This window comes from Phalaenopsis equestris, unplaced genomic scaffold (assembly GCF_001263595.1).
Source record: "Phalaenopsis equestris unplaced genomic scaffold, ASM126359v1 Scaffold000078, whole genome shotgun sequence".
Classification (NCBI taxonomy): domain Eukaryota; kingdom Viridiplantae; phylum Streptophyta; class Magnoliopsida; order Asparagales; family Orchidaceae; genus Phalaenopsis; species Phalaenopsis equestris.
The window spans coordinates 626,936-636,936 of record NW_018164520.1 but is presented as its reverse complement, the minus strand read 5'-3'; the positions used below and the strand labels follow the sequence as shown (position 1 = coordinate 636,936).

At 38.3% G+C, this 10,001-nt stretch overlaps 1 protein-coding gene across 1 annotated transcript in view; it reads right to left on the bottom strand.

Moving 5' to 3' along the window:
• Window positions 1–10,001, bottom strand: part of LOC110019771 (protein FORGETTER 1) — a gene marked incomplete at its 5' end in the record, with an annotated part of 138,145 nt that overhangs the window by 61,982 nt on the left and 66,162 nt on the right. The window contains 3 exon segments of the mRNA XM_020717591.1: window positions 8,814–8,907; window positions 9,000–9,172; window positions 9,245–9,315. Of these exon segments, the coding sequence (XP_020573250.1) occupies window positions 8,814–8,907; window positions 9,000–9,172; window positions 9,245–9,315 (338 nt within the window).

The window sequence follows — 10,001 nt, the reverse complement described above, 5'->3', positions numbered from 1 at the left end:
TTGCTTTACATTTTACAGCACTCAATTTTCCTACGTCTACCTGTGGTTGCTCTTCCTGCATAACATGTTATAATTTTCCTGTTTCTACCTGCTACCGTACTGTAAAGCATGTTACACTTGTCCTGTTTCTACCTGCTACTGTCTTTCATGTGTAGCCTGTTATACTGCTTCCCTAGCATGTTATGCTCTTCTTTCAGCATGTTAGGCTTTTCTCTTTACTATACAGTGCATTATTACTTTTCTTTCACACAGCATGCTTAGTTACTTTGATACACTATGCCTTAGTTTAGGATAACCTAGTGGTTATGAGCATGTTCAAAACTAAAACTAAACCAGGAGGTGCTACTACGAGGAGTCTGGAGCAAACATCGTGGGCATCGTGACAAGGAACAATTTCCAGGTGGATCTGCAACAACAAAACATCTTCATATCACATGAACATTTTCACAACACTATACACTTTCCTTAGTTTAAATAACAATCTATAGAATCACTCTTTAGGCTTTCTGTACAACTCTGTTGTACAATTATAAGTCCTATCATTTTAGGATTCCGAGGTTATCGTACGGTACAGTGTAAATCCTTCTGTCTTTTAGGCTATTTGCACAGTCTGACGTTGGGCAAACATAAGTCCTAAATCTTAAATAATTTGCAGGATTGAAATATCAAATAATCATCACTTCAAAGACATAAAGCCGAATATTAGGATAGTTGGGAGTTCACCGGGGTTTTTTTCCCAGATCTGTGATATCCCCTACTTTTCTTCCCTTTGGATTCCTTAAATAATTGTTCCTATTTTGAATCTTTCTCATTTGATTTTCTTATGTCCAACCGTGAAAACCTAAACTTTGAAATCTTGAAAGCAACACCACCTGATCTTAATCGAGAGTTTTCTTAAGTGATTTCGATCATTTAAGATGTTATTAACTATAGGGGCTTGCCTCTATAGAGAACCAGGAACCAGGAACCCAGATAAAATAAATCTTATCTAATTTTTATGATAGGTAGGGGAACTTATTGGCCTTTTTATAAAATATTTCGCAGACTAATATGGATGTCACAATTTTTTTAGTCTAGGTGATTGAATCTCTATTACAAGTGTATTACTTGTAGTATTGTATTCAATCATCTAAACTAATTAAAAGGTGAGACTCGTTTGGTTTCACGTATTTTAAAATTAAAATGTTATTTTTTTTAAATAAAAAGGGTCATATTCATATTTCAATTATTTTGAAAATCACAAAATTATTACTTTTTTTTAAATAATAAAATTATTTGAAGTAAAAAAGTTAAATTAAATAAAAGATTTTTAAAAGAAATAAATAAATAAAATAAATAAAAAAAACCGATAGTGTGCAGCAGCAAGAATAAATGTTGTAAATGTAAAACAAACATGTATACCCGACGGGCTGGCGACTCCTGAAAAGACTCGAGAAACAACGACCGAGGACCCACAGTAACTCGAAAAAAACTGTCGAAAACACGAGGAAAATTTGGAGAAAATCACAAGTGCTTTATAAATATTTTGATAAAACTGTGGGAGAACACGTAGAAACCTGAAGAAAGAAAGAAGACCGTAAGCATTCAGGTTGAGCTAGACTCAGAATTAAGTATTCTTGAGGGACTTCGAAGGCAACTATCGGTCACACACATGTATATAGCCGACATTCAACTAGATATGTGTCCTATTATACCAACTTAGGAGGGTACTCCTTAGCCCAATACTGGTGATTGACAAGTAGATAATCGAATTATATTATATAAAGTTTATATTTTAGCATGCATATAGACTTCATGCATATAAGAAAAGTAGTGTCAATTTTGATAGTCAAAATCCTTTAGAAAGTAATGTATCTGTTATTATCGTATATGTTCTTATCATTTTTATAAAAATATGATTGTCCACAAGATAAAAATATGATTGATGATTGTCCACAAGTCGATCAAACCGTCAGGTCGGGACCACCAACAACCTAAGAAGGCAAGGGTGTCCTGCTAGTCTGATGTCGATGAATAATATTGTTATCTTACATTTCATCGGGTCCTTGGATTGTGTCCCGATATCATAGGATGGAATATTATTTCGCTCTACCACCGAATGTCTTTATCATCAAGGCCTAATACCCCAAAACGACCGACCAACTTATGATCTTGCTTGATGGTCTCTAATATAGTCAGGGCTATATACGTGCACTTATGTATCAGACATAAGCATTTAAAACTCAAACCAAGAAGTAAGGAAAATAAACCGAAAAACAAGAAATGAAAAAGAAAGAAGGCTAACCCATCTCCAAAATCAATTTAGAAAAGAAAAGCCAAAGCGGTAGGAGGGTTAGCCTAAAACATCCACCCGATGGGACTTCTCGAATGAGCAATGAGATGGGCCCACTTCCCGATGCTAGCCAAGAGCACAGGAACAACCCCGCAGGAACAACCCCGAAACGCACAATTTAGAGACCTCCAAGCTATTCCCAAACCTTCCTCAAATGTAACAAGATTTTCTTTTCTCTTTTTTTTTTCTTCTCTTTCTCCTCTTTTTTTTATTGCAATTAATTCAGCCTGCAGAATTGGGTCTTGAAACATCTACAAACATTTAACAAATCATTCCTCGAAAAGAGGCATTTGAATTCTTCCAAATAACAAGAGTTGAAGTATTCCATTTCACCAACATTAAAGCATCCAATTCCACCTCAAGTCAAAAGCTTTCAATGCCATACAAACCCAACACTACACCAGGAACCTAGCAAGTGCCCACAGCCAAGGGTAGCCAAGAGGGCGAACCGAGCCCAACATAAGGGAAATCACAACCGCAAGCTCACGGGTACGAGCAGAAAAAGAAGTTCACCAACTCCCAACACAAGGACTACAGGTGACGACTCACGACCAGGAAAAACAAATAGAACCCCCAAAAAGGTGCACAAAGGAACCAACAGAGACCAACAAAGGGCTCTCGGAGGAGCAGCAAGCGGAGCCACCCGACCCAAGCCAACAACCACAAACTCACGGATAGGAGCAACCAAAGGGGGAAGCTGCCAGCTAACACCCAAACCAAACAAGAAAACACAACAGGGAGGCTCACGGCCAAGAGCCGCTAGAAGAAAACACCAAACCACACCCACACCCAAGAACCAACAGGAGGACTCACAGCTAGGGGAAGCAACAGAGTGCCCCCTAAACAAGCTCCAAAAGCTTTTAAGAAACAAATTTTCATTCAACATATATTTTGAATAGGGAGGCACCAACAGCACCAACAGGAAATAAAACAACAGGAAATAAAACCAAGCCCCAAAACTACCTACTCAAAACACCAAATAGATTCCATCATATATTCGAATAGGGGCAGCAGACGTGAGGAGTAAAACTGAATCACAAAACCAACTTCTTAAAGCATTAAAATGAACTCCCAACATATATTCGAATAGAGAGAATAACAGGAAATAAAACAAAACCCAAAAACTAACTGCTCAAAACACCAAATAGATTTTAGCATGTATTCGAACAGGAGCAGCAAATGGAGCAAAACCGAGCCACCAAACCAACTTCTTAAAGCTTTAAAACGAACTCCAACATATATTCGAATAGGGAGAATAACAGGAAACAGGGAAACCCAAGTAAGCATTAAAACTAACTCTGACCCACACCCACAACCAGGGACCAACAGGAGGGCTCACGGCTAGGGGAAGAACCGCAGGGCCCCCTAAAAAAGCTCCGAAAGCTTTTAAAAATCAAATTCTCATTCAACATATATTTCAAATAGAGAGGCATCAACAGAAAATAAAATCAACCCCCAAAACTAACTACTCAAAACACCAAATAGATTCCAACATATATTCGAACAGGGGCAGCAGACGTGAGGAGTAAAATCAAATCACAAAACCAACTTCTTAAAGCATTAAAATGAACTCCAACATATATTCGAATAGGGGGGATAACATAAAGTAAAACCAAGCCCCAAAACTTACTCAAAACACCAAATAGATTCCAACATGTATTCGAACAGGAGCAGCAAAGGGAGCAAAACCGAGTCACCAAACCAACTTCTTAAAGCATTAAAACGAACTCCAACATATATTCGATTAGGGGGAATAACAGGAAACAGGGAAACGCAAGTATCCCCCCCCCTTCTTCACCCAATAGCCAACCTTCCCTTCAATACTAAATCAGCTAGGCAAGGAGAAAAGAGAGAGGACCGCAACCTTCAACATATAGGTAAAGAGATAATAAAAGCATAAAAAGAAGGCTTTCATGTATACAAGGATCAAAACATGCTTTCCATAAACTACCATCTCAACTAACAGCCTAGAGCATTTAAAGCAGACCCAATAGAAAAAATAAAGGCCTAGTAATCGATGACGCCGCTATGAAATATCAGTTAAGACAAAACAAAGCCTTATACATGCATTCCCCAATTTTAACATCTCTAGCATGTGTCGAGCAAGGAAGAAGAGCAGAAGAGAGGAAACATAGCTTGCTCAGACTTCTGCAATCACCAAAGGAAAGCCACAACACTCCTAAACCTCAAGCTCACAAGCAAAGTCACAGCACCCCTGGACTCCAAGCTCACAAGCACCTAGACGAGAAACGATTCCCGCAGAGTCTCTCCCACACTCCCAAAATTCGTAACCTCACAGCAAAACTCCCCAACCGCTTCCAGCGCTCGTCCCAGCAGAAAGAAAATCATTGCAGTCAAGGCCACAGAGGAATGAACTATCGGGAAAGAGGAGGATTACCACATTCGTGCCTCAGGGAACAAGAGCACCACAGTCAACCTACCATGAATGGATTCCCGCTCAGCGAGATGAAGCAAAAGAAACTTCGGGAAGCCGCAGCTCGGGCAGAGGATGTCGACAGAGATGAGATCAACTCCTTATTACACGAAGAGAAGAGACCAGCAAGAGGGAAGGCGCGACTAGGGCTAAGTCCGGAGACGGAACCAAGAGGGGCTGCGAGCTTTAGGAGAGGAGTCTGGGCTCCAATTAGGGACAGAACGAAGGGTTGTGCCAAATAAAAATTTCGGCCATAGTAAAAGACCTCCCCCCCTAATCTGTCATATAATATGAAACATACCCCCAAAATATAAATAATATTTAAATTTCCTCGATTTGGGCACTTCTCACTCGTGCACCAAACCATACGAAGTGGTAGTCCTTCCTAACTAAAGTTGACGTTCCGAACGCGCCGACGAGGTCTTTTTCTTCATCTGGGGTCGCTCGGACAACTTCATTGACGCTCGGGTCAAAAACCCATCAAAAATCAAATTCCTTTAAAATGTCGTTCGTGATTAATCGTAGAGCCTCCTACGGGTGCAGGTGACGTGAATCTCGATAATTGTGCGCATCGTTGTGTGCACTATGGTATTCGTGCATCGTACAAGTGTGTGGAGATCGCAATGGTTTTTCCTATGGTTGCGGATCCTAATGGTACTCGACTCGAGTTTTGTTGCGCTGGTTTTAAACTACTCAACTAAGCGTTGAGGATTTTAGAACCAGCCACATGAAACTAAGATCAGTCAAAAAGTGACTTGAATTTTTAATCAGTGTGGGCCCCAGGCTAGTTCTCTAAGAGAGTCGGTATGAAACCCTAAGGCTAGATCCTAGGCTCTAAGAAGAGGAAGAGACCTCACCAAAAATGAGGTCAAAATGAGATGAGGTCAACAGACGTTTAGGCACCCACTTCCGGCGTTGGAGCGCTTGTTTCCAGAGAACTGGGATTTGATGATACTAGCAAATGACAAAAGAACACTGCATAACAAGTGAGTCTATAGGCTGAAAAAGAAGTCGGATGGTAGCAGTCGCTACAAGACAAGACTTGTTGTGAAGAATTTCCAGCGGAAAGGAGTGGATTATTATACAGAAATCTTCTTCCTAGTCGTGAAGATGACAACTGTCAGGATTGTGCTAAATCTGTTAGCAGTAAAAGATCTACATCTGGAGCATATGATACTTATATAAAGATCTAGGAGTTATACATGGTGCAACCACAAGGTTACAAAGTTTCAGGCAAATAAGATTTGGTCTACAAATTGAATAAGAGCCTTTATGACGTGAAGTAGGCCCAGTGACAGTGGTACAACAGGTTTATGTCAAAAAATGGGTACTTGAAGTGAAAGAAAGACCACTCTTGGTTCAACAAACACTTTGATAACCGTTATGTTTTGCTTCTCTTATATGTAGAAGACATGTTAATTGCAGGGACAAATATGTAGAAAATCAGATACTTGAAGTTACAGTTATCAAGAGAGTTCGAGATGAAAGATTTAGGTCCAACCAGAAAAATCCTCGGGACGAGAATCAGCAGGGACATGAGTGCAAAAACACTGAAGTTGACTTAGGCAGAGTGTGTTAAAAAGATCCTATAGAGATTCGACATGAGTGAGGCAAAACTAGTTAGCACTCTCTTAGGTAGTCACTTCAAACTATCTAAGGAGCTATAGCCTCTCTGAAGCAGAGCAAACACAAATGGAGAGAACTTTGTATGTTTCAGCAGTTGAAAGTTTGATGTACGCGATGATTTGTACCAGACTAGATATTGCATATGCAGTGGGAGGCAATCCAGACAGACAATATTGGGAGGCGATAAAGTGGATTCTCATGCATTTGAGAGGAAAAATCAACATGACACTTTGTTATAAAAATACATGGAATCCTCTGGCAGAATATAGAAACATTAAGAGAAGTACGACGAGATATATCTTCACATTGGGGGGCAAAGCGATGAGTTGGGTTTCCTTGTTGCAGAAGATCATTGCACATTCTACTATGGAGGCTGAATATAATGTTATTACATATGTTAGCAAAGAGATGATTTGGTTACAAGGTTCCATGACATAATTAGGCAAGGATCAGGGGATTAGAAAACTCTACAGTGATGGTATGACGTACGTGACAATGAAGGCAATTTAGATGGAGGTGCAGGTACAGAGGACTGGACTTGGTGCTATCAGTTTCCAAGTAGAAAATTGTTAGTTGTAGAGTCTGATTATAACATACATGAGCAACAGACTGGCTGGCTTCCACATAGTCGGTGCGCTCGGTGCCAGGAAGCCAAGCAAAGGGCGCTTCAGTGCCCATTGAGTATTCCTAGACCGAGAAGGTGGAAGTTTTGCGACCAAATTGGGTGCTTAGGCACCTAATTATGGCATTAGGATGCCTACTTCCAGAGAACTAAGCGCTAGGTTGCCTGCTTCCAGAGAACTGGGCGCCCGACACCTAGGCGCCGGGAGCAGTTTTCATGACAAGTGCTATTTATGTCACGATTTTGGGCAGTATATGTGCAGGATTGGAGCATAACTCTTCTTGTTTGTTCATCAACAAAATCCTGGTGAGGGTGAAAACTATTGGTGAGAAGGATTCTATTGTTTTTCAACATGCGTTTCTGCGTCAGATCAGTAGGAAGTGTGGAGTGGTAAACTGTAAGTTTTTTTTGTGAGGATAAGAAACTTGTATGAATCCTCTGTAAAACTCTCTGAAATTCATAGTGAAATTTGTGGTGGTGTGGCTCTGTGGTTTTTCCCAATTCTAAGGTTTTTCCACGTAAAACTTCTGTGTTCTTTTCTGGTTGTTTTTTATCGTATTTCTGGTTTAAATTTATGTTCTGATTTTCTTGAATCATGTGATCATATCGTACTGTGAAATTAAGAATTATTTGAAAGATTCTCAACACAAGATGGAGTAATGTGTTATGTATTTAACTATTTATACTTAATAGGTGTTGGAAAATTTATGGAGTTTTATTTATTTTTGAGAAATAAAACCACTTTCAATGCATTACAGGTTGAATATGAAAGGAAGTTTGATAAAATATTTTGGATTTTTTTTTAATGTAATAAGTAGTCAAAAACTGTCCAACTAACTACTCTTTGCCTTGATATCACAAGTTTTAGATATGGATTATGATAATTTGAAGTAGCGTTGACTAGACGTCAAATTTCATAATAAGTAATGCAAATAGACTAATATAATAATGATTATGATAAGATCAATATAGTTGAAAGTAAAAATATGCCGACTTCAAGAAAGTGCTTTGCCAAACTGGGTCACACATAACAAAAAAAAGTTACGGGTAATTTACAAGCATAATTCAGATGGAAAGAATATCAGAAATGAGCTTCAAGGGAGCTAAAAATACTCAAAACTTCAACTAGCTATAAGCACACTCAGTTTTTTAGTCCCATAGCTTGAATTCCATTTCAAGTTTATAATAGCTTGCTCCAATCTTCATGATGTCAACTTGAAGATATTTTACTCGATATCGGTACGAAGTTGGTTAGAGAAGATCAATGACTTCTATGTCATGGCTAGGATATGATGTTAGAAGATAATATTATAATAGATTACATCTTTATTGAATTGTCTTACTGGAAAAAGCATAAACGTGCCCACATTAGCAACAAGAGAAAAATAAAGAAAAATATAATAAGAAGTAATATCCTTGAAAACAACGAAACATCAAAATATTACATGGAACATATTCCTACTAGAAACAACTTGGGCTGTGTGATCATTTATTCATGATAATAGGAGTAATAATCCTACAATAGACGGGTATGTTAATGAGAAGCATTTAAATATGTGAACATGGCATTATTGTAAAAATAGCCAAAATCTTAACCACTAATTAATGTCATACATCCATTGGAACACACACAATCGCAACAAACAGGCTGGAAATAGAAATCAAGCAATAAGAGGCATAAAGCCTCATTATGGTGTACAATCACATTAGATAACTTGTTTTTTTTAATGCTTCAAAGAACTAGAGTAGATGTTCCTTCAAACCATTTGACAGAACCAGTAGCTTAAAAAAAAATTTACCTGATCAATGATGTCATCAAGAGGATTATTTGGAAGTTCTAAGGACTTTATTATATCCAAAATCTTCAACTTTCGTTCATTTGCAGCTTCATACCTGATCAGGTTCATTAGAAAGCTTTGTCAATACCATGCATCAATAATTTTGTAGTTAATCTGACTACTATTACTAATGCTCTCAGAACACACCGCTTTAGTAGTTCTGCTATATAGGCATCCCTAGCTTGAAGATACTCATCAGTTTTTTCCTTACATGAGTAACATGACCATTCAGCAGGAATCAAATCCATCCAAGGAGGCACTAAACAAGCAGGATGAACTTGTTGTCTACAACAGGAACAGCGAAGCAACAGTTTTTTTTCCTTTAATAATAGAAACAAGTTAGTCATTTTTCAAATAGATATTACAATATATGGTAGCAAATAGCCAGTTACCTCCTCACTATTGCATATTTCACAGATCTGAAACTCCTCATCAGACTCGGATGATTCATGACCAGAATCAGCTGAAATAATCACAAGACAAGTAATAGCTCTTACAGAAGCTATATTTTCATACAATTGTTCATTTACTTCTCAGTCAGCTAATTCACAAGCACCAGCGTTTAAAAGGCAAAAAATGACAGCAGATAGTTCAAACATCAGCAATTTTAAATGCTATGACAGGCGTGTTGACCTTGTTCAATCGCCTAGTGCATAACAAATTAAAGCATGTCACAAATAATTGAATAATAAAACCCATCAGTCACAGTATAACATGCATTTCAAAACCACTATATAATTACCACACCCTTCTCTAAACTTCGAAGATTATAACACTGTCGTTGCCGGTCCCAAGCCCGGATGCGAAAAGTGAAGGGTTGCGTTAGGTAGTCGACAGTCAGCATCAGCATAAAACTTGAGCGTAAAACTTGTCGAAAAAATAATGACATGAATCATTTTGATCATTGTGTAAGAGTTATGGTGTCCACTGGAAGTGACACGTTGTATAGCCTGAACACAGTGAAAAGTGTGCAAGGGCTTCTACACCGGCGCCCGAGTGTATTGTTAAATAAGCAAGAGTTCCAACATTACGGGCGAATACGGGTAAAAAAGTTAGTCCATGAAACTAATGAAACTAATATTAGGATAAGATCTTGGAATATAAGTACTCTCAATGGTAAATTAATAGAATTAGTTGATATTAGTTGAT